The sequence below is a fragment of the Neoarius graeffei genome, chromosome 1 (genome assembly GCF_027579695.1).
Source record: "Neoarius graeffei isolate fNeoGra1 chromosome 1, fNeoGra1.pri, whole genome shotgun sequence".
NCBI lineage: Eukaryota > Metazoa > Chordata > Actinopteri > Siluriformes > Ariidae > Neoarius > Neoarius graeffei.
In genome coordinates, this window is record NC_083569.1 from 104,387,217 (window position 1) to 104,412,960 (window position 25,744).

At 43.9% G+C, this 25,744-nt stretch overlaps 1 protein-coding gene across 4 annotated transcripts in view; it reads right to left on the reverse strand.

Annotated features, from left to right (window-relative positions):
• gpaa1 (glycosylphosphatidylinositol anchor attachment 1) overlaps nucleotides 1-14,745 on the reverse strand; it is a 47,435-nt gene extending 32,690 nt beyond the window's left edge. Inside the window, exons 1-6 of one of the 4 annotated variants that reach the window (XM_060913892.1) lie at nucleotides 14,647-14,737; nucleotides 12,401-12,447; nucleotides 10,043-10,147; nucleotides 9,602-9,781; nucleotides 9,398-9,509; nucleotides 1,473-1,620 (exon numbers count right to left, since the gene is read on the reverse strand). In XM_060913892.1, coding sequence (XP_060769875.1) covers nucleotides 1,473-1,620; nucleotides 9,398-9,509; nucleotides 9,602-9,781; nucleotides 10,043-10,116 — 514 coding nt within the window. In that variant the 5' untranslated portion in view covers nucleotides 10,117-10,147; nucleotides 12,401-12,447; nucleotides 14,647-14,737. Of the gene's footprint in view, nucleotides 1-1,472; nucleotides 1,621-9,397; nucleotides 9,510-9,601; nucleotides 9,782-10,042; nucleotides 10,148-12,400; nucleotides 12,448-14,522; nucleotides 14,556-14,646 lie in introns of those variants that run through there. The other 3 variants (XM_060913900.1, XM_060913878.1, XM_060913885.1) reach the window with 3 other exon arrangements.
• Nucleotides 14,746-25,744: the final 10,999 nt, after the last annotated feature.

Sequence of the window (25,744 nt, forward strand, 5' to 3'; positions counted from 1 at the left end):
ACAACTCCAGAATGTCTCTTGGAGCCATTTCTAAACAAGTCCAGACCCCAAGATCAGTTCAAACAATTGTACCCAAGTTATTGTGAGGTGTAGACACTTTGCCAAGCCACTTTGCTTCAAGAAAACCCAAACTGTCACCCTCAGCTGAAAGGAAATTGGTTTGGATGGTCAGGAACAACCTGGGAACCACCATGGCACAGCCCTGCCATGAACTGGAAGCTGATGGATCACTGTCTACAGTTCAGATCACCATGGACTAAGAGGCTGCTGTTCAAGAAATAACCTCCTGCTCCAAAATTGACACCTTCAAGCTTAACTAAAGTTTGAAGCTGACCACACGGACAAAGAAAAAGCCTTCTGGAGGAAAGCTGTATGGTCAGATGAGACAAAGATTGAGTTGTTTGGCCACAATGACCACCATGTACAGAGGGACACTGTACCAGCTGGTGGTGGTGGTAGGATCATCATGCTCTGGGGCTGTTTTGCTGCCAGTGGAACTGGTTCATTGCACAAAGTGGATGGAATAATGAAGAAGGAGGACTACCTCAGAATTCTTCAGCATAAACCATCAGAAACTTGAACAGGACTTGGGACTTACAACAGGACAATGAACCCAAACACGCATCAGAGCTGGTTGTGGAGGATAAAGCTTAAAACAAGTCCTGACTTCAACCCTGTTGAAAATATACGGACCGTGCTTACAAGTCAAGTCCATGCCAAGAAAAAAAAACAAAAATTTAATTGAACTCTATCAGTTCTTCCATGAAGAGTCGTGAAATATCCAACCAGAATTCTGCCAGAAGCTTGTTCATGGTAAACAAAAATGTTTAGTCAAGGTGAATCTTGCGAAGAGACATTTTACTCAAATATTAGGTGTGCTGTACAGTATGTATAATTTTGACCCTGTGTTGATTTCAGAAAACCCAAAGAAAATTAAAACTTGTGCACCAAATTCTAGTGTTTTTTTAATTAAAGCTGTATGCTGTACAATCATTCTGCCACAGAAAAAGAACAGTTCAAAGAAATTACTGAAAGCCCAAATATTGCCATGACATTCATATCCAAGATGACATTCATGTCACTGTATGTAAACTTCTGACCACAACTGTACATGCAAGTATTCAACAGGGTTTTATAGGATAGTGTGTGTGTGTGTGTGTGTGTGTGTGTGTGTGTGTGTTGGAAATACAGATGTCTCAATATTCCATCATATACAGGTTTGTCTCTTTGCACCCTACAGTCATCATCCTGTGATGTCGCTGATCACCTGCTGTAGAGTTATTAGTGGATGTGATTCTTTTTTTTTTGTCCATGGAGCTTGTTTTAGGCTTCGATCTCTATTTCTACTTTCTACTAAAAGCAGAGCATAAATTTAAATGTGAACGCATGCACCAAAACCGCACCCCATAGAACTCTTGGACCCATGAAATGAAACAGTGTGGGTGTGTAAATGAGTTTATGAAACCTCTCACTTCTGAAATACTGGGCGAGAGCCAGCAGAAGACCGACTGCTTGGTTGTTGCTGTTGTCGGGACTGCAGGAGGCGCTGAACACCAGGGCTTCTGTTCGTGGAGCTCGAGGTGCTCGCAAGATCCCATACACATTAGTGCCTCGAACCATCTGAGAGAGAAAGATAATTCTATACACATTTACCCACATGATTAAAATCTTATTTGAGCTTTCACTTATGCAATATGTATTTATTTTTAAAACATTAAATTATTCAAGACTGAACCTTTCTGGGTCCAAGCACCATTTCCCAAAGACATTTTTACTGTGTATTCATTATTAAGATAACAATTCATGTTTAGAATATGATATACTGTATACTGTGTTAATACATAAAGCAAGACAATATATACTAGGGCTGTCAATCGATTAAAATATTTAATCGCGATTAAACGCATCACTGTCCATAGTTAACTCGTGATTAATCGCAAATTAATCACATTTTTTTTATCTGTTCTAAATGTACCTTAATATCGTTCCTATCGTTTCCGTAGCTACGCCTGGTTTGACAGGGTGGGGAAGCTGCCCCCACGCCTAACCTTCCTTACTTTCCTGGTAGGTGACAGTTCGGATAGGATTCAGGGTACCAGTTACTGCCTCCGATGTAGTTGGAGGGGTGCGGGTGATATTAGCCAGCAGTAGCTCCCCTGAGAATCGTCCCACCATGGTTGAATCTGCCAGGAGCAGGGGGAAGCTCTGCAGAACAAGCCTGCTCGCTTGCCACCCTGCTCCCGGTGGTATCGCAACTCAGGGTCATTGCTGTAGCCGTGAACGAGACCTAAAAGAGAGAGGACTGACTCTGGATACAGACCCAAGTATTGCCTCAGACAGGGCCAGATGGAGAGCATTCTTCCTAACGCCTCAAGGACCACTAGGCCCAGAAGAGGATTGAGTGAGTGAGAAATGTACCTTAAAGCAGTGTTTCTCAACCACTGGGCCACGAAGCACCATCTAGTGGGGCAGCAATTCCCCCCCCCCCCCAAGTTGAAGTTAATTTTTTTTAATCTGCCTCATTAAGCTACGGTCACACTACAGCTCGCGATGCTTTGTGATGGGTTATCGATGGAAATGAGGCATTTTGGTGAGCTAAAAGTTGTGGTCACACAGTAGGTGATGATGATGATGATGAGCCTTTATTATCTCTACTTGAGAGAAATTTGTTTTGGGCAAACAAGAGAGTGTGATTTTACAGAAACATATAACATAAATGTAGCATACTAAACAAGTAACATGCAAACATAGATACAGCCTAGTTCATCTGCCTCCACACACCCCCAAACAGACAGCCCCTTGTATTGCAGTCCATAGGTATTGCACACAACCATTTCCCTGAGCTACTTAGCACAGACATTACTCAGAGAGATATCATTATAATAATAAATCTCATCTCATCTCATTATCTCTAGCCGCTTTATCCTGTTCTACAGGGTCGCAGGCAAGTTGGAGCCTATCCCAGCTGACTACGGGCGAAAGGCGGGGTACACCCTGGACAAGTCGCCAGGTCATCACAGGGCTGACACATAGACACAGACAACCATTCACACTCACATTCACACCTACGCTCAATTTAGAGTCACCAGTTAACCTAACCTGCATGTCTTTGGACTGTGGGGGAAACCGGAGCACCCGGAGGAAACCCATGTGGACACGGGGAGAACATGCAAACTCCGCACAGAAAGGCCCTCGCCGGCCAAGGGGCTCGAACCCGGACCTTCTTGCTGTGAGGCGACAGTGTTAACCACTACGCCACCATAATAAATATTACACATAAAACAAAATGATTGCATAAAATTACACCACAACCTAAAAATACTACCCCCCCCAATCAATCCCCCCACACACACACTATCACTCACACCACACTAAAACCTACTATTAAGTAGTTTAATTGACCAAGGAACCATTGAGAGTTTGAACCTATTTGTTTTACAGTTTGGGAGCCTATATCTCCTTCCTGAGGGTAGCATTTCATATTCGCCATGCAAAATATGTTCCTCATCCCCTGAGATTTTCAGTCCCTGTCTCCTTACTGCTTCATCAAATAAAGCTTGCAATGATGTGGGAGGGGGCATGCCCATTATTTTCCCAGCTCTCTTAATAAGGGTATGCAATTGAGCTTTCAGTTTAACAGACAGGTTCCCAAACCATATTATGATGCCGTATCTAATGATGGATTCAATGGAAGCCCTATAGAAGGCCATCATAATATCTTTCTCAACGCCAAACACTCTCAACCTCCTCAGAAAATGAAGACGCTGACTGATCCTTGAACATAAAAAATCAACATGCTGGCACCATTTTAATTGAGAGTCAAATAAAACACCTAAATATTTATATGTGGATACCTGCTCCACTGCCCCCCCCCTTTTAGTGTCACCAAATTATGGTTACCTATGGATCTGGGGTCAAAGATGATTTCTTTTGTTTTGCTCACATTTAAAACCAAGTTATTTGACTCACACCACAACACAGCCTTGTCTATTTCTGACTGATAGACAGATGCATCAGAATCCTGTTTCAACAGACTAAGAATGACTGTGTCATCTGAAAACTTGATAATGTAATTGTTTGCGTGGTGACTTCTACATTCATTAGTGTATAAAGTGAATAACAGAGGTGAACAGTTGACTGTTGTGTCTTTGCATGCTTGAGTCTGGCACAGCTCGAGCAGCCGTGCACACTCACGGAACGCGTTGTGCGCGTGCTTGGGACCCAGTCGTTATGGGAAACACCTGATACTGAGCGCAATCAGCATGCGCAGATATACGGACACTGTTTTCACAGAGGCTTTGCGAAGTATCATTATCGCTGTCACATTTGTTTCTAGCCATGTTTATAACGCTGTTTAAATACTCTGCTTTCTGTTTTGCTTTTGTAAATATTACGCCTTCTAATAAACACTCTTCCTGCACTTAGATCCGTCTACCGCCGTCTATCTTGTAGTGTCCTGATCCCCAGATCTTTAACCCAGCCACATATAAAAAGTTGCATTCCTCCATGCTCTTCCAGGTTTTCATTTGTCTGTCTGTGTAGAACGATGTCTGCAGCACCAGGTAGTTTGAGATGTCGGGGAACTCAACGGATGGATAATTTTCCAACTCGTAGGAAAAATCCTTCTTTGTTGGCATGTAAGGATCTAATCCCACTGAGTGGTTTCTAGATCCACTTCTTGGTTTTAATAACTTGCTTGTTTGTTTTACACAAACATGGCATTAAGTTCTTGTGTTAATTGACCAGACTCCACTTTTGGATCATTAATCCCTTTTGACTGAGAATGCCCTGCATGCATGGTTTCATGCTGGCTTCTGACACATCCATACAGTTTTAAATACAAAAGAAAGAAGAAAGCACAACTTTATTCATCACACACTTGTGAAATTTCCTCTCTGCATTTAACCCATCTGAAGCAGTGAACACACACATGCACACACACGTGAGCAATGAGCACACACATATACCCAGAGCAGTGGGCAGCCATGCTAACAGCGCCCGGGGAGCAGTTGGGAGTTAGGTGCCTCGCTCAAGGGCACCTCAGCCCAAGGCCGTCCCATATTAACCTAACCTGCATGTCTTTGGGCTGTGGGGGAAACCGGAGCACCCGGAGAACATGCAAACTCCCTCGCCGGCTCCCATATGTAACAGGGAGTGATGTTGCATCCTATTAATAGACTTTACAGTAGATTATTAGATCTCATCTCATTATCTCTAGCCGCTTTATCCTGTTCTACAGGGTCACAGGCAAGCTGGAGCCTATCCCAGCTGACTACGGGCGAAAGGCGGGGTACACCCTGGACAAGTCGCCAGGTCATCACAGGGCTGACACATAGACACAGACAACCATTCACACTCACATTCACGCCTATGGTCAATTTATGCCGCTTTTCCACTACAAACGTGGCTGAGCCGTGCCGTGCTGAGTTGGGCTGAGTCGAGCTGAGTGGGGCTGTTGGAGTTGCATTTCGACTACAACCGCGCTGAACTGTGCTGGCTGGAAGTGGGTGGACACATTGGGTGGAGTTAGCGAAAGTGGGTGGACGTCACGTGATGTCGTTAAGCAGCGCAAACAGTGACATCAGTGAGCTTTTAAGCGGTAGTCTCATGACCCGAATAGTAAACAATAAACATGGAGGACATGGAGTCGTTAGTGTTGCTGGTCTTGGTGCTGTGGCTTGTTGTCACCGACAACGCCAACAGATACTGGCAAGAGCGTATAGATGAGGCGAGGTGCATAAGGGTTCAGAAATTCTCGTAATTCGTAATTCTCCTTCTTCCGGGTTTGCGGTGTTTACAGATCCCAGCGTGCTCGCGGGGCGTGTGTGGGCATGTGAGGACACTCCTCCTCACCAATCAGTGCACAGGGGAGTGTCTGCTCACGCCCCCAGCCTCACTCAGCTCGCTTTGGCTCGCTTCAGCCCCACTCCAAAACAGTGCGAGTTTTAGGGGCTAAGCAGGGCTGAAGCGAGCCTAGTCGTGCTGTTTTTTGGTAGTCGAAACGCGAGCCGTGTCGGGCTGAAGTGAGCTGAAGCGAGCTGAAGTGAGCTGAAAAAGGGTAGTGGAAAAGGGCCATTAGAGTCGCCAGTTAACCTAACCTGCATGTCTTTGGACTGTGGGGGAAACCGGAGCACCCGGAGGAAACCCACGCGGACACGGGGAGAACATGCAAACTCCGCACAGAAAGGCCCTCGCCGGCCACGGGGCTCGAACCCGGACCTTCTTGCTGTGAGGCGACTGTGCTAACCACTACACCACCGTGCCGCCCACAATACCTACAATTAAAAACAAGTTGTGTTTATTGCACTTATTTAATTTCTGGGCTCCCATATGTAGCAGGGAGTGATGTTGCATCCCATTAATACACTTTACAGTAGATTATTAGATTCCAATAGAATAGATGAGCCAAAATATATATATTTTTAAATGGGCCCCGACTCATGACAAGTATGAATAGGTGGGCCTCGAAGCAGAAAAGGTTGAGAACCCCTGCCTTAAAGGGATATTTTTCAAGTTTTTGAGGAGTGGGAGTGGACAAATCTGCTTGCTTTATACAAATGTATGTGGCCCAGTCAGGAAGGACAAGGCTGGACATAGCAAAAATTATTTTGGGGGGTATTTTATTTCCCCCACTGCATTTAAAAAAATTAAAGCAGCATTAACTTTATAATTTTGAGGGTTTAACACAATTCACTGTGAACAAAACAATATAGTATTTTCCTCTCATTATGTCCTTAACTTCCAGCCTCAAATTATGCAATAAACTAAACTAAACAAACTCGGTGATGTGGACTCTGGACACATCAGATAGTAAAGATAGTAGTGGCTATCTTTAAATAAGGAAAATAAAAATACAAAACCCAAATAAATCCATTTGTTAAGGCACACGGCTCAGAAAGATGTTTTCCAGTAAAATGCAGTAACTCACTGGTAAACATACAGAACATTCATGAGCAAAAACTGCATTCATAAGCACTTTCACAGAGCTCACACATTTCTCAGAATAAAACAAACACTCACAACACACACACACCTGGACCTTAACACATCTTTTCTCCCCTCTGGATTTTCACACAAGTCCTAAAAGTAGATAAAGAGAACCAAGTTAAACAAATGAGACAAAAATATTATACTTGGTCATTTATTTATTGAGGAAAATGATCCAATATTACATATCTGTGAGTGGCAAAAGTATGTGGACCTCGACGATCAGCAGTTAATCTGAAGGTGAAATTAGAGTCAGGTGTTTTCAATCAGTGGGATGACAATCAGGTGTGAGTGGGCATCCTGTTTTATTTAAAGAACAGGGATCTATCAAAGTCTGATCTTCACAACACGTTTGTGGAGGTGTATCATGGCACGAACAAAGGAGATTTCTGAGGACCTCAGAAAAAGCGTTGTTGATGCTCATCAGGCTGGAAAAGGTTACAAAACCATCTCTAAAGAGTTTGGACTCCACCAATCCACAGTCAGACAGATTGTGTACAAATGGAGGAAATTCAAGACCATTGTTACCCTCCCCAGGAGTGGTCAACCAACAAAGATTACTCCAAGAGCAAGGTGTGTAATAGTCGGCGAGGTCACAAAGCACCCCAGGGTAACTTCTAAGCAACTGAAGGCCTCTCTCACATTGGCTAATGTTCATGAGTCCACCATCAGGAGAACACTGAACAACAATGGTGTGCATGGCAGGGTTGCAAGGAGAAAGCCACTGCTCTCCAAAAAGAACACTGCTGCTCATCTGCAGTTTGCTAAAGATCACGTGGTCAAGCCAGAAGGCTATTGGAAAAATGTTTTGTGGATGGATGAAACCAAAATAGAACTTTTTGGTTTAAATGAGAAGCGTTATGTTTGGAGAAAGGAAAACACTGCAATTCCAGCATAAGAACCTTATCCCATCTGTGAAACATGGTGGTGGTAGTATCATGGTTTGGGCCTGTTTTGCTGCATCTGGGCCAGGACGGCTTGCCATCATTGATGGAACAATGAATTCTGAATTATACCTGCGAATTCTAAAGGAAAATGTCAGGACATCTGTCCATGAACTGAATCTCAAGAGAAGGTGGGTCATGCAGCAAGACAACGACCCTAAGCACACAAGCCGTTCTACCAAAGAATGGTTAAAGAAGAATAAAGTTAATGTTTTGGAATGGCCAAGTCAAAGTCCTGACCTTAATCCAATGGAAATGTTGTGGAAGGACCTGAAGCGAGCAGTTCATGTGAGGAAACCCACCAACATCCCAGAGTTGAAGCTGTTCTGTACGGAGGAACGGGCTAAAATTCCTCCAAGCCGGTGTGCAGGACTGATCAACAGTTACCAGAAATGTTTAGTTGCAGTTATTGCTGCACAAGGGGGTCACACCAGATACTGAAAGCAAAGCTTCACATACTTTTTCCACTCACAGATATGTAATACTGGATCATTTTCCTCAATAAATAAATGATCAAGTATAATATTTGTGTCTCATTTGTTTAACCGGGTTCTCTTTATTTACTTTTAGGACTTGTGTGAAAATCTGATGTTGTTTTAGGTCATATTTATGTAGAAATACCGAAAATTCTAAAGGGTTCACAAACTTTCAAGCACCACTGTATAAAAATACACACACTGTTTTATGTAAAAACAGTCAGAATGCAACAATATAAGTTGATTCTGTATGTAAGTGTACTATATCACGACTTACACCAACCAGCTACTCGCTACATCACTTCCTGATTTCCCAAACCATGGGGGAGGGGCACAGAATGTGCATGCATTAATCGCACGTCGAAAAAATTAGTGGCGTTAAAAGGAATTTGCATTAACACATTATTATTGCAATAACTTTGACAGCCCTTATATATATATATATATATATATATATATATATATATATATATATATATATATATAACATGACTCTGCAAGTGTATTGGGTAACTACCTAATTATGCCTTTTGATGTTTAATTTATGACATCATCCCGGATAACTCCGCCCCCACGCACGTGGCACGAGCGCATACTGCATCGGTCGATTAGGATGAAAATGATATGTTATGGCCGTCATAGTTACTCGATCTCAATTGAACAGAAAAGCTATGGGGAATTTTTAGAGCGGCGAGTCAGACAGCATCATCATCATCATCATCATCCAAACACTGCCTGAGCGAAAATATTTTCGAAAAACAGTGTTTATTGCTCCAGGATGTGTATAGAATTCTGGTCGTTCATGGTGGCCCAACTCTTCATGTTTTTCCCCCCCTATATTAATGTGTCACCTACCTGTGTAGTGGTGCTCTTTTCCTAAAACCAAACTTCCTGGTCCTTTTGAAATACTGTATAATATATCGTCATGGCAATAAAGCTAGCTTGCATGAAACTGAATTGAACCATGTGTGTGCCGATGTACAAACTCACAAATCTCTCCTTGCTCTCATCAGGGAAAGGCAGAGTGCGTGAGAAGCTCTGAGTGAAAACCTCCAGCCCTCTGTCCTGCATCGTCTTCACCAGCCAGTCCACCGGCATGCCCCTTCATCACACGCAAACATTTTCTCTCAGAATATAAAGAAACAAAACAGTCCTTGGTTTTCATTCCACTTCATGAACGTCTGTTGTACTTACCCAGCCTTTTTCTTCCGAGCTGCAAACTCCTGTGCGCTAGCCAAAGCCCTTTCTCCTGAAGGGAACCGCTCCTCCACCATGGTGGAACCCATTGCGTTCTCCGACATGTACGTCCGCAGAGTAAACGGCTCAAACGCCAGGCCCATGAACCAGGCAATGCCTGCCATGTAGCACACCACACTGTGGTCCAAATGAAAATGGCAGAGCATTAAGAAGACTTTAGTTGCCCAATTCATGGCATCTTTAGCCTTATTTGAATGTCTATTATTTAAACACTGATTCTGAAACTTTGTGCTGCATATGGTGAACCATTTACATTACTGGATCATAAAAAGATGAAGAAAAGCCAAACACCTAACACCATAAATTTAAATAATTTTTTTTTGTATTGGCTTCCCATGTTCTCACACACAGCACCAAGCCTGATGAGTGACTGCTGACCATATAGGAGCGTTGAGGCGTGTGAGGAGACTCGTCAACGCCTTCCTTCGGTTTGGGTCAGATAACAGACCCATACTGTTTCGCTGGCACTGGACTCGCTGTGACCTGGGAAACATTCATGAAATCCAAAGAGGAGTCAGTTTTTCCATTTTCAATTTCATAAAAAAACATCCAAGTTCTGAGTATCAGCCGGCATCCTCACAGTAACTGACCTGCATACTCCTGTTTATACATAAACACCTGAATGCTAGTGCTTTCTGAACTGAGGAGAAACATGACTGACAGCTGAGTAGAGCCGCCTACTTGTGCTGATTGGGGGGATTTCGGAGGTCCACATGATTTTTTTCCCTCCTCTTGTTTGGGGCACCACAGAGCAATGTTGGTAACTTACTGACTTTGTAGCTAGATTTTCTAGAACCATTATGTGACTTTATTTTTAAAAAGCGCCTAGTAGCTTTTTAATGTAACTCTCCAGTTCATATTGCAACTGCTAGTTGTTTGTTTCCAACAACCAATCACCATTACTCCCAGCAACCAACCGCCCACCGCCGCAGGTTCCCAGCAACCAACCGCCAGCCACCATTGCTCCCCAGCAACCAATCGCCAGCCACCATTGCTCCCAATAACCAATCGCCAGCCACCATTGCTCCCCAGAAACCAATCGCCAGCCACCAATGCTCCCAATAACCAATCGCCAGCCACCATTGCTCCCCAGCAACCAATCGCCAGCCACGATTGCTCCCAATAACCAATCGCCAGCCACCATTGCTCTCCAGCAACCAATCGCCAGCCACCATTGCTCCCAATAACCAATCGCCAGCCACCATTGCTCCCCAGCAACCAATCGCCAGCCACCATTGCTCCCAATAACCAATCGCCAGCCACCATTGCTCCCAATAACCAATCGCCAGCCACCACTGCTCCCAATAACCAATCGCCAGCCACCATTGCTCCCAATAACCAATCGCCAGCCACCATTGCTCCCAATAACCAATCGCCAGCCACCATTGCTCCCCAGCAACCAATCACCAGCCACCATTGCTCCCCAGCAACCAATCGCCAGCCACCATTGCTCCCCAGCAACCAATCGCCAGCCACCATTGCTCCCAATAACCAATCGCCAGCCACCATTGCTCCCAATAACCAATCGCCAGCCACCATTGCTCCCCAGCAACCAATCGCCAGCCACCATTGCTCCCAATAACCAATCGCCAGCCACCATTGCTCCCAATAACCAATCGCCAGCCACCATTGCTCCCCAGCAACCAATCGCCAGCCACCATTGCTCCCCAGCAACCAATCGCCAGCCACCATTGCTCCCAATAACCAATCGCCAGCCACCATTGCTCCCAATAACCAATCGCCAGCCACCACTGCTCCCAATAACCAATCGCCAGCCACCATTGCTCCCAATAACCAATCGCCAGCCACCATTGCTCCCAATAACCAATCGCCAGCCACCATTGCTCCCCAGCAACCAATCGCCAGCCACCATTGCTCCCCAGCAACCAATCGCCAGCCACCATTGCTCCCAATAACCAATCACCAGCCACCATTGCTCCCAATAACCAATCGCCAGCCACCATTGCTCCCCAGCAACCAATCGCCAGCCACCATTGCTCTCAATAACCAATCGCCAGCCACCATTGCTCCCAATAACCGATCGCCAGCCACCATTGCTCCCAATAACCAATCGCCAGCCACCACTGCTCCCAATAACCAATCGCCAGCCACCATTGCTCCCAATAACCAATCGCCAGCCACCATTGCTCCCAATAAACAATCGCCAGCAACCATTGCTCCCTATAACCAATCACCAGCCACCATTGCTCCCAATAACCAATCGCCAGCCACCATTGCTCCCCAGCAACCAATCGCCAGCCACCATTGCTCCCAATAACCAATCGTCAGCCACCATTGCTCCCCAGCAACCAATCGCCAGCCACCATTGCTCCCAATAACCAATCGCCAGCCACCATTGCTCCCAATAACCAATCGCCAGCCACCATTGCTCCCAATAACCAATCGCCAGCGACCATTGCTCCCAATAACCAATCGCCAGCCACCATTGCTCCCAATAACCAATCGCCAGCCACCATTGCTCCCAATAACCAATCGCCAGCCACCATTGCTCCCAATAACCAATCGCCAGCCACCATTGCTCCCAATAACCAATCGCCAGCCACCATTGCTCCCAATAACCAATCGCTGACCATCACTATTCCTATTGACTAATCATTAATAGATAGATGCAACTTTATTTACATTGCACAATACAGGGACTCAGAAATTAAATGCTATAATCACAATTATTTTCCAATCACCGTTGTTTGTTCCACCCTCATATTTCTTACACACCTGCTTATTCATGCAGTTCTCCCATCAGCCAATCACATATCAGTAACCTAATGCAATAAATCATACAGATATATAGGTCAAGAGTTAAATGTTTAAGCTGCTGATCTTCTGGAGTTTTCACACACACAACAGTCTCTAGAGTTTACATAGAATGGTGTGGAAAAACAAAAACATTCAGTGAGTAGCAGTTCTGTGAGAAGAAACACCCTGTAGATGAGAGAGGTCAGAGGAGAATGACCAGACTGTCCTGTCGGCTACAGTAACTCCAGTGATCAGTCTTTACAACCGTGGTGAGCAGAAAAACCATCTCAAAAGTGCACAACACATTGAATGTTGAGGTAGATGACAGGTACAGTGGTGCTTGAAAGTTTGTGAACCCTTTAGAATTTATGTTTCTGCATAAATATGACCTAAAACATCAGACTTTCACACAAGTCCTAAAAGTAGATAAAGAGAACCAAGTTAAACAAATGAGACAAAAATATTATACTTGGTCATTTATTTATTGAGGAAAATGATCCAATATTACATATCTTTGAGTGGCAAAAGTATGTGAACCTCTTGGATTAGCAGTTAATTTGAAGGTGAAATTAGAGTCAGGTGTTTTCAATCAATGGGATGACAATCAGGTGTGAGTGGGCACCCTGTTTTATTTAAAGAACAGGGATCTATCAAAGTCTGATCTTCACTACACATGTTGGTGGAAGTGTGTCATGGCATGAACAAAGGAGATTTCTGAGGACCTCGGAAAAAGCGTTGGTTATGCTCATCAGGCTGGAAAAGGTTAAAAAAAAAATCTCTACAGAGTTTGGACTCCACCAATCCACAGTCAGACAGACTGTGTACAAATGGAGGAAATTCAAGACCATTGTTACCCTCCCCAGGAGTGGTCGACCAACAAAGATCACTCCAAGAGCAAGGCGTGTAATAGTCGGTGAGGTCACAAAGGACCTCAGGGTAACTTCTAAGCAACTGAAGGCCTCTCTCACATTGGCTAATGTTCATGAGTCCACCATCAGGAGAACACTGAACAACAATGGTGTGCATGGCAGGGTTGTGAGGAGGAAGCCACTGCTCTCCAAAAAGAACATTGTTGCTTGTCTGCAGTTTGCTAAAGATCACGTGGACAAGCCAGAAGGCTATTGGAAAAATGTTTTGTGGACGGATGAGACCGAAATAGAACTTTTTGGTTGAAATGAGAAGCGTTATGTTTGGAGAAAGGAAAACACTGCATTCCAACATAAGAACCTTATCCCATCTGTGAAACATGGTGGTGGTAGTATCATGGTTTGGGCCTGTTTTGCTGCATCTGGGCCAGGATGGCTTGCCATCATTGATGGAACAATGAATTCTGAATTATACCAGCGAATTCTAAAGGAAAACGTCAGGACATCTGTCCATGAACTGAATCTCAAGAGAAGGTGGGTCATGCAGCAAGACAACGACCCTAAGCACACAAGTCGTTCTACCAAAGAATGGTTAAATATTTGGAATGGCTGAGTCAATGGCCAATCGAAATGTTGTGGAAGGACCTAAAGCGAGCAGTTCATGTGAGGAAACCCACCAACATCCCAGAGTTGAAGCTGTTCTGTACGGAGCAAAGCTTCACATACTTTTGCCACTCACAGATATGTAATATTGAATCATTTTCCTCAATAAATTAATGACCAAGTATAATATTTCTGTCTCATTTGTTTAACTGGGTTCTCTTTATCTACTTTTAGGACTTGTGTGAAAATCTGATGATGTTTTAGGTCATATTTATGCAGAAATATAGAAAATTCTAAAGGGTTCACAAACTTTCAAGCACCACTGTAGGTACAACAGCAGAAAACCACATCATGTTCCACTCCTGTCAGCCCAGAACAGGAATCTGAGACCAGAATTATGTCAATAAACCAAATAAAATCATGATTATCAAAAGTATTTGGGCAAATTAGGTAAATAAACTATGATGGGACCTGATGAACAGGTTATTCATCTATGATCAGATTATCCCTTAAATAACATTTAACTAAACATCTAACCATGTCTTCCACATCGCACACAGACCCGTCCATAAATTTAAAGGAATAAAAAAAAATGAATAAAGGAATAAAACGCAGTTGTGTTCATTACTAACTAGTTTAGCGCGCGCGCTGTCAGTGTCAAACCCGTCTGCACTCATTGTGTCAGCTGCTATTCTGTCACGTTAATAAAATTAACGTATCGTTTACATCATTTATACTTTAAAAAAACACACTCACAATGATTAGATATGAGTCTCCCAATTTGTACCTTGAAAAAAAAAAACAGTTAAAATCCAAAAGACCGCAAAAACACATTCATTTTCCCTGGATTTCATCGGAAGTGAAATAACACCGGAACTTCCGGTAAAATAACAGACCTACAAATAATTTTAAAAACACACTTCCGGTAAATAATGCATTGTAGATCAGCGAATCTGCGCGGTGCGGCTTGAAAACGCGACCCCTGAAATCGAGGAGAATCTCAAATGGTTCCTACTACCTGTTTAAAGTGGATGCTTTGCTGACTGATGTGTTCTTGTGCTTTTTGAATTAAAGTTCTGTGTATTTTTAATATTATTATCTTACTATGTTATTTTTTGTTTTTATATTATTAATTAATCAAAACTACACAAAATAATAAAACTTAAATTTATTCCAGGAAACATTTCACACAATCTGCTTACATCATCTCATCTCATCTCATTATCTCTAGCCGCTTTATCCTGTTCTGCAGGGTCGCAGGCAAGCTGGAGCCTATCCCAGCTGACTACGGGTGAAAGGCGGGGTACACCCTGGACAAGTCGCCAGGTCATCACAGACAACCATTCACACTTACGGTCAATTTAGAGTCACCAGTTAACCTAACCTGCATGTCTTTGGACTGTGGGGGAAACCGGAGCACCCGGAGGAAACCCACGCGGACACGGGGAGAACATGCAAACTCCGCACAGAAAGGCCCTCGCCGGCCACGGGGCTCGAACCCGGACCTTCTTGCTGTGAGGCAACAGCGCTAACCACTACACCACCATGCCGCCCCTTTTAACTTTTTTGTTAAGGAAAAAAATTAATCTAATCAAATTACCACTGAAAAAGGAACAACAAGAGCGGCACGGTGGTGTAGTGGTTAGCGCTGTCGCATCACAGCAAGAAGTTCTGGGTTCGAGCCCCGTAGCCGGCGAGTGCCTTTCTGTGCGGAGTTTGCATGTTCTCCCCGTGTCCGTGTGGGTTTCCTCCGGGTGCTCTGGTTTCCCCCAAAGGCATGCAGGTTAGGTTAACTGGTGACTCTAAATTGACCGTAGGTGTGAATGTGAGTGTGAATGGTTGTCTGTGTCTATGTGTCAGCCCTGTGATGACCTGGTGACTTGCCCAGGGTGTATCCTGCCTTTCGCCCGTAGTCAGCTGGGATAGGCTCCAGCTTGCCTGCGACCCTGTAGAACAGGATAAAGCAGCTAGAGATAATGAGATGAGAAGAAAAGAGGGGATCTCTGCTTCGGTTTCCCCCACAGTCCAAAGACATGCAGGTTAGGTTAACTGGTGAGTCTAAATTGACCGTAGGTGTGAATGCGAGTGTGAATGGTTGTCTGTGTCTATGTGTCAGCCCTGTGATGACCTGGCGACTTGTCCAGGGTGTACCCTGCCTTTCGCCCATAGTCAGCTGGGATAGGCTCCAGCTTGCTTGCAACCCTGTAGAACAGGATAAAGTGGCTAGAGATAATGAGATGAGATCTTTAGGGTATAATAATGCACCCCCAGTGGCTGGATAGTTTTGGTATTGTACGAGAAAGTGTGGAGGGAATGAGAAGGATATTAGAGTGGTGCAAGACATGTATGAGAACAGTGAAACAGCAGTGAGGTCTGCAGTTGGAACAACTGAATGGTTCAAGGTGAAGGTGGGACTCCATCAAGGATCTGCTTTGAGTCCTTTTTTGTTTGCCATAGTGATGCTTGACTATGCTTGACGGATGAAGTGAGGCAAGAGTCACCATGGACCATGATGTTTGCGGATGATATTGTGATATGTGGTGAAAGTAGAAATGAGGTTGAGTTGTGTTTGGAGAGATGGAGGGATGCATTGGAATGAAGAGGAATGAAGGTGAGCAGGAGCAAAACAGAATGCATGTGCATCAATGGAGAGAATGGGGATGAGAGTGTAGTGAAGATGCAAGGAGTAGACATAAAGAAAGTTGGTGAATTCAAGTTCCTGGGGTCAACTGTGCAGGAAAATGGGAGCTGCGATAGTGAAGTGAGAAAGAGAGTGCAAGCAGGGTGGAGCAGTTGGAGAAGGATTTCGGGAGTCATTTGTGATAGGAAAGTCCCAGCAAAAGTAAGATGTATAAGACAGTAGTGAGACCAGCTGTGATGTATGGATTGGAGACCGGACCCTTAACGAAGAGACAGGAGGCAAAGTTGGAGGTGGCGGAGTTGAGGATGTTAAGGTTTGCGATGGGAGTGACAGGGTTGGACAGGATAAGGAATGAGCACATCAGAGGGACAGCACATGTGGAGAGCTTGGGAATTAAGCTAAGAGAGATGAGACTGAGATGGTATGGGCACATCCTGAGAAGAGATGCAGAGCATGTTGGAAGGAGAATGTTGAGGATGGAGCTGCCAGGCAAAATAAAACGAGGAAGGCCAAAGAGGAGATACATGGATGTGGTGAGAGAGGACATGAAAGTGGCAGGTGTGGTAGAGAAGGATGCGGAAGACAAGGAGCAATGGAGACGAAAGATCTGCTGTGGTGACCCCTAATCAGGAGCAGCCAAAAGTAGAAGATGATCTTTAGGGTATAATAAACATAACATATTTTATTATTATTATTATTATTATTATGTAGAAATAATATATAATATTATATAGAACCGAGTGTTTTACTGTGAAATAGGAAATACGCCACTTGTATTGTTCATACAAGCTCCATCCGGGACATGGAGAACCAAAACCGTGACATAAATCTCGATATGTCAATCATGAGGAAATCGATGAATGTTCTGATAAATTTGGGTACTTTTGGTTTGTGAACGTGTCGATATAATAAAAAGAAAATCACAGGTTGGCTTGAAGATATGAAGTTTATCTTCTCGTGCAGAAAAACTCACACTTTTCATACGAAATACATCAAAGATCTGAGTGACATATTTCACTCCGATGACGGCACTCCCAGTGTTTTCCTGCTGAATAGATGTGCATTGTCAAAATGGTGAACTGATTCAAAATTAAAATTGTTTTGATTAACTTGCGTATTTTTTTTTGTGAATGTGTCCATATAATATAAAGAACATTACATGGTTTCACGAAGATACGAAGTTTATCTTCTCATGTTGAAAAATATATACATTCACCACTCGAAGATAAACTTCATATCTTCACGCCACTGTGTAATATCCTATATATGTGCTTTTATGACAGCAAATGTTACTTTATAAATCATTATGGCATGAGCCAGTTTCTAACCCATGAATCTATGTGGAAACCTGTGACTATAATTGTGCTATTGCAGCATATAAAAGGATTTATACCAGGTCTAGCTGTATTTAATTTAATCATCCTGTTGGATTTACTTTTTTCCCTTATAATGGACTCATTAAACACAGTATGTCGGTGATGTAAACCATAGCAGCTTGGTTTTTTAAGTGTTTTTTTTTTTTTAAACACTGGATTAAAAAGCACATCAGTTCCATTACATGCATTTGGTACAGATGATGAAGGATGAAGGATCTGTGATAAAAGATTTTTTTTAAACTTTATTTTTTACTTGTATTGCACAGCGTATGGTTTATTGCTCCTCTGTAAAGTTGGCATCCCATATGATGTGAATGTGAATAAAAGTATTTTGATTTGTTTGTGTATTGCTTGTGCAAGTTTGTGCATGCAGAATAAAAATTTGTGCTCAAATAGTTTTAGAGGAATTAACCGTTAAATGTTTTAATAATGTTTTAATGTCTGATTTGTAGCCCTGCGATGACCTGGCGACTTGTCCAGGGTGTACCCTGCCTGTCGCCCATAGTCAGCTGGGATAGGCTCCAGCTTGCCTGCGACCCTGTAGAACAGGATAAGTGGCTACAGATGATGGATGGATGGATGGATGGATGTCTGATTTGTTTGTGCATCATTTGTGTGTTAGCCCTGTAATAGATTAGTGACCTGCCCAGGGTGTATCATGCCCCTCGCATGAAGTCAGCTGGGATTAGCAGTATAGATAATGGATGAATGGATACTTGGTCATGAATCTTTCTACTCCAGGTTTGTTCCCAAACCAAGAGGTAATACAAAAGTTTAAACCAGTTAATAAAAAGTTAACAATCAGACTGCAGAATTGGTCACGCATCATTTGTTGTCTCTCAGAAAATTAGAGTTTATGACAGAATAAGGGTTGATGATGGTAGGGGAGAGCGGGGTAAGATGAGCCAGGGGGTAAGATGAGCCACCCCCTGTTTCTAAGAAACAGTAAACAAATGTGACCATGTGACCACATTCAAAGGGGGGCGGGACCATTTACTTACACTTGTGGAGAGGAGCACCACATGTCAAACTTGGTGAGGGAGATATTTATAAAAATGTGTTTTTGTGCTTTCTAAGTCAATTCCATGTTTGTCCACAGTGAAGATGATTTAGAGAAGACAAAAGTAGAATAATATTTAGACACATTAGGGTTAAGTTAGTGGCTTTCTAAGCTATGATATGAATGCTAATAAAAATAATTTTGATTAGCCTAATCCCCTTTATTAGCATTTTTCTACAAAATGGTGGCCACGGGGTAAGATGAGCCATTAGATGTGGGGCAAGTTGAGCCACTGGCTCAACTTACCCCATTGGTGGCTGAGCTTACCCAATATGGATGACACTTAAGTTTTCACATTTACTGGTCATATATGACAACAACAACAACAACAACAAATAAACAAACAAATAAATAACATGTTAATGTAAATAATATGTTTAAAAGGTTTTTAATAAATAAAATAATGCCTTCTGTTATTACAGGTGTGCATGATGCCACGCTCATACAAAAGAAAAACAGACAGGGCCGCGCAGTCCCGTGCAGTTTTGGAGAGAGCCGCAGAGGAAGCCAGGAAAGGCAGGCCTATTCGGGCTGTGGCGAGGGATATGCATTTGGACAGGATGACTCTGACTAGGTTCATTGAAAAGATAAAGAATGGAGAGGTAGAGACAGGTTATACCAAGTTGGTGAAAGTGCATTTCTTCATTGGCCAGATAATCAAATTGGATGTCTTTGAAATAGAGGCAAGATTTCTCAAAAGAAGCCGGTCATGCCATGGCTCTGCAAGAAAGCCAACCTTTGTCTTCAAAGAGAAAGATGAGGCTGTCCTGTCAAGACAGGATATTGTGAAAAAATTGCCCCGCCCCTTTACTGTTGGGGGGACAGCACGGAGGGAGAGGCAAATGGTGTTCCCTTGCCATTTGAACGCTTGGAACATTGAATAACGATGAAATGAATGACTGATGGAATGATTGCTGCATGTTTTAGCAATGTTTTAACCTACTGAAAGAAATAAGATTTTTTTGGCACTGTTCTACTGTTTTAGTAATTTCTATAATATAGTATATCTCTCATTCCCTCGCTAACCATCCCTCTTTCTATCTATCTACGCATATCTCTCTCTCTATCCATCTATCTATCCCTCCCTATCCCATCTCGTTCTATCACCTCTTTCTTCATCTCCCCTTCTCTATGCAACGGCCCTATCCCCCACTTGATTGACTTGACTTGATTCATTGATTGCATTTCTAATAATAAAAGTTGTTTACTTTGTTAACCTAACATGTTTTGTGTTGGCTCAATTTACCCCACACAGTGGCTCATCTTATCCCGTGCATGGGGTAAGTTGAGCCACTTGACTTTTTTTTTTCAAGAGGTAATATCACTCTAACCATAAGAGCTTATCAATTATTTTTTGCTCAGATAGTAACAGTACACTTTGAAATTTGGTATGGTGTGTAGACTGGAAGCAAAAATGGCTTTAACATGTAGTTATGATGAAAAATGTAAAAAGTGGCTCATCTTACCCCGCTCTCCCCTACTATTGAAGAAGTTGAAAGCTTCTGTGACCTAGGCGACACTATTATATACACTTTAATACAGACTCAAGGCCCACAAAACAGACATTACATTACATACAACAAAAACATTACATAAATATTTAAAAAAGGAAGAACAAAAAAGCTAAAAAAAAAGGCACTCATGCCAATGTTCCCAGATCTTAGAGGTATACTTAACAGAGCTACGACCTGGATCTGTCATCAGAACAATTATCTCATTTGTAGAGCGGTCCAGCCTGCTCATAAACTTAAAGGTGAGGTTCCTCAACAGTGCCATGAACGTGGTTAGTCCCAGTTTACAGAAAAGGTTACTGGCTCTAGTGCTCCTTGTTTTTTTCAGGAGTATCCTAAGACAGTCATTATATGCCACCTTCAACTTACGCAAGCTTTCCTTCTTGTACTTCACCCAGAGTGGAGCTGTATAAAGAGGGGATGCTCCCCTGATAGATAAAAAGTAGGGAACTTAATTTCTATGTCATCCTTGGTCCTACAAACCATTACCACACTCTTCTTAGCATTATACTTAATGTCAAACTCCACCCCATAATTAGAACAGATGTTAAGCAGCCATTGAAACCCACTGCTACTGGGGATAGAATGGTAAGGTCATCTGCATATAGAAAATGATTAATCAAGGTATCACCTACCATACACCCTGTCTGGCACCCCCCCAACTGCCTAGACAGGTCATCCATATAAACATTGAATTTCAGGAGTATCCTAAGACAGTCATTATATGCCACCTTCAACTTACGCAAGCTTTCCTTCTTGTACTTCACCCAGAGTGGAGCTGTATAAAGAGGGGAGCAGTAGGCTCTAAACAGGTTTACCTTAATGTCAACAGAGCAGTGCTGAAATGTTCTGACCAGCATGTTAGCTTGTACAGTACATAGAGCAATCTCCTCTGTCTACTCATGTCAGCATTGTCCTCCAATGTATCAGTAATAATGTGCCCCAAATACTTAGTAGAATTGGACACCCCCAGCTCTTCCCCTGATAGATAAAAAGTAGGGAACTTAATTTCTATATCATCCTTGGTCCTACAAACCATTACCACACTCTTCTTAGCATTATACTTAATGTCAAACTCCACCCCATAATTAGGACAGATGTTAAGCAGCCATTGAAACCCACTGCTACTGCAGATAGAATGGTAAGGTCATCTGCATATAGAAAATGATTAATCAAGGTATCACCTACCATACACCCTGTCTGGCACCCCCCCAACTGCCTAGACAGGTCATCCATATAAACATTGAATAGGGCTGGGGATAGAATTCCCCCCTGCCGTACCCCATTACCTACAACCCCGATTCCAAAAAAGTTGGGACAAAGTACAAATTGTAAATAAAAACGGAATGCAATGATGTGGAAGTTTCAAAATTCCATATTTTATTCAGAACAGAACATAGATGATATATCAAATATTTAAACTGAGAAAATGTATCATTTAAAGAGAAAAATTAGGTGATTTTAAATTTCATGACAACACCACATCTCAAAAAAGTTGGGACAAGGCCATGTTTACCACTGTGAGACATCCCCTTTTCTCTTTACAACAGTCTGTAAACGTCTGGGGACTGAGGAGACAAGTTGCTCAAGTTTAGGGATAGGAATGTTAACCCATTCTTGTCTAATGTAGGATTCTAGTTGCTCAACTGTCTTAGGTCTTTTTTGTCGTATCTTCCGTTTTATGATGCGCCAAATGTTTTCTATGGGTGAAAGATCTAGACTGCAGGCTGGCCAGTTCAGTATCTGGACCCTTCTTCTACGCAGCCATGATGCTGTAATTGATGCAATATGTGGTTTGGCATTGTCATGTTGGAAAATGCAAGGTCTTCCCTGAAAGAGACGTCGTCTGGATGGGAGCATATGTTGCTCTAGAACCTGGATATACCTTTCAGCATTGATGGTGTCTTTCCAGATGTGTAAGCTGCCCATGCCACACGCACTAATGCAACCCCATACCATCAGAGATGCAGGCTTCTGAACTGAGCGCTGATAACAACTTGGGTCGTCCTTTTCCTCTTTAGTTTTGCTCCATACCACTGTGCAAACTCCCTTCTGCTCTGGAAACAGCCAAACTTATTTTTAATCATGTCTTCCGAGTTTTTGGTCTCCCTCAGGACATTGTCTCAGACCAGGGGCCCCAGTTATCCTCCCGAGTGTGGCACGGCTTCTGCAAGCTCATCGGGGCCACTGCCAGCCTCTCCTCTGGGTTCCACCCCCAGTCCAATGGCCAGACGGAGAGGCTCAACCAGGACCTGGAAACCACCCTGCGAGGCCTGGTGATGGATAACCCGACATCATGGAGCACCTGGCTGCCATGGGCAGAGTACACCCACAACACCCTGCAGTCATTGGCCACCAAGCTGTCGCCGTTCCAGTGCCAATTCGGGTTCCAGCCACCTCTGTTTCCGGACCAGGAGGAGGACGCTGGGGTGCCCTCGGTCAACTAATATGTGAGACGGTGTCGCAAGACCTGGAGCAAGGTCAGGAGGACCCTCATCCAGACTTCCAGGTCAAACCAGACTCAGGCCAACCGCCATAGAAGGCCTGCCCACGTTTTCCGCCCTGGGCAGCGGGTTTGGCTGTCTGCCAAGGACCTTCTGCTGTGGGTGGAGAATCGCAAGCTTGCTCCTCGCTACGTTGGTCCCTTCAAAGTTGTGCACAGGGTGAACCCTGTCTCCTACCGGCTCCAGTTACCACGGATGCTAAGGATCAACCCCACATTCCATGTTTCCCTGTTGCGGCCCATACTGTTGTCCACGTATGCCCCTGCCCCTAGGAATCCCCCGCCCCCCCGCATCCTCCAGGGTCAGACTGTGTTCACTGTGCACAGCCTGCTTGACTCCCGCTGGGTCCGCGGTGGGCTCCAATATTTAGTGGACTGGGAGGGCTATGGCCCTGAGGAGCGCTGCTGGATCCCCACTCAGGATGTATTAGATAAGGAACTTTGTCGGGACTTCCATTCGGCCCATCCGGATCGCCCTGGGAACGTCAGGAGATGCTCCTTGGGGGGGGGGTCCTGTTAGGACTGGGACTGTTTTGGCCTCTAGAGGCCGCTGTGATTTCCTTATCTTGTCTTGTTTGTTTTGGCCTCTAGAGGCCGCCACTGTTCTTGTGTTTTGTGTTTGTGTTGATTGCCTGTTTGTCCTCATTAGTGTCACCTGTTTCCCATTTAGTTTTGTGTATATATACTCCCTCAGTTTGGTCCCTAGTCACGGAGTCTTTGTGCTACCTATGGTTTGTTTCCTCTGTCCTGTGTACCTTGCTTATGCTCTTGTATTTTTTGGTATTTTGTTTTCTTTGGATTTGTTCTACCCTTTTGGATCTTCTGAGCGTTTTGCATTTTGCCTTTTCTTTTCTTTGGACTTTGTACTACCTTTTTGGATTTTCTTCTTTTCTCATTTTTTGGACTTTGAACCTTTGGATTATACTTTTTGGTTTTTTCGCCCTGGATTGTATGTAGTGTATATATTGTAAATAAACTGTTTTTTGATACTCTACTTTCACCTCACGCCGTTGCACTTGAGTCATTCCCCTGGTGGCCTAGTGGGGGTTTGCTGGATCACTACACCAGCGATCCGGGTTCGATTCCCAGCAAAACCCTAACAGATATGTTCAAACTCTTTGCAATTTTACACTGTCAGGCCAAGTTTACATTAGACCATATCTGTCTCGTTTTCTTCGCGGATGCACTGTCCGTTTAAATTAAAATACCGGGAAACAGGAATCCGCCAGGGTCCACGTATTCAATCTAGATCGTGTCTGGTCTGGTGCTGTGTAAACCTTGAGAATACGTGGATACGCTGTGCTGAGCTCTAGCTGGCGTCATCATTGGACAACGTCACTGTGACATCCACCTTCCTGATTCGCTGGCGTTGGTCATGTGACGCGACTGCTGAAAAACGGCGCGGACTTCCGCCTTGTATCACCTTTCATTAAAGAGTATAAAAGTATGAAAATACTGCAAATACTGATGTAAATACTGCCCATTGTGTAGTTATGATTTGTCTTTAGGCTTGCCATCCTTCCACTTGCAAGTGGTAAGTGATATGCACTGAGATCACACACACAACGGCTCAGTCCCGAATCACTGCTCGTGCACTACACTCGCGTGCTCTGTGAGCTGCGCAGGGCCGGAGTGCGCACCCTCCAGAGGGCACTCGCTGTTCAGGGTGGAGTGATTTGGAGCGCAGGATGCCTGCGGAGCTGAGCGTATCCGTGTATTGGTGTTGCTGTGTGCACACAAATCTTGTATTGGTGTTGCTGTGTGCACGCTAATCGTTTTAAAAACGTTAATCTGATGATCCGCTGATACGGTCTAATGTAAACCCTACCTCAAACTTCTTTCTGATATTGCTCCACTATTTGTCGGCACAGAATTAGGGGGATTGGTAGTCTGGCTAACGCGACTTCAAAACTCTGCGAGCATTTGGTCTGGCAAAGCTATTAAGCCCAACCATTTCCCAAAGCATGTGGTTGACCCGCCTCCCTGAAATGCCTCAGTTTGCTACTGGTTGAAGCCAGAAAAGGCTGTGACGAAGCTTAAACCAATCACATCACACTTTCCTCTGACGTATGTGACGCGACGGAAACTGCTTGAGTAACAGGAAGAAGAAGGAGGAGAATAAATACCTCCAGGGCTGCTCTTTGCTCCGTTTTCAATGAGAATTTCCCGTTGAATGCTTTCAATACAGCATCTACCGCTGTGTCAAAGGCTTGCCGCTGCTCTATGTTCATGATGTTTCTAGTGAATGAAGCGTTTCCGGCATAGATTCTGTAAACAATCTATGGCTTCCGGTCGCAGTTCTACTACGTCAGTGCCTTGAACACGCCTCTACCCAGGGCCGTTGGAGATGCTCAAAGTTGATTGGCTCCCGATTTTTCGGGAGCTTGGAAAAGCTGTAGATAGCTTGCCTTGCCAGACTAAGTTCGCAACAGGTCCTCGTGTTGCGTCACACTTAGGATGGGCGGGCCCAGGCTAGGGAATTGGTGATGCTCTTCCCATCTTTACTTCTGAGAGCTGCTGCCACTCCAAGATGCTCTTTTTATACCCAGTCATGTTAAAGGAACAGTCCACCGTACTTCCATAATGAAATATGCTCTTATCTGAATTGAGACGAGCTGCTCCGTACCTGTCCGAGCTTTGCGCGACCTCCCAGTCAGTCAGACGCAGTCAGACACGCTGTCACTCCTGTTAGCAATGTAGCTAGGCTCAGTATGGCCAATGGTATTTTTGGGGGCTGTAGTTAGATGCGACCAAACTCTTCCG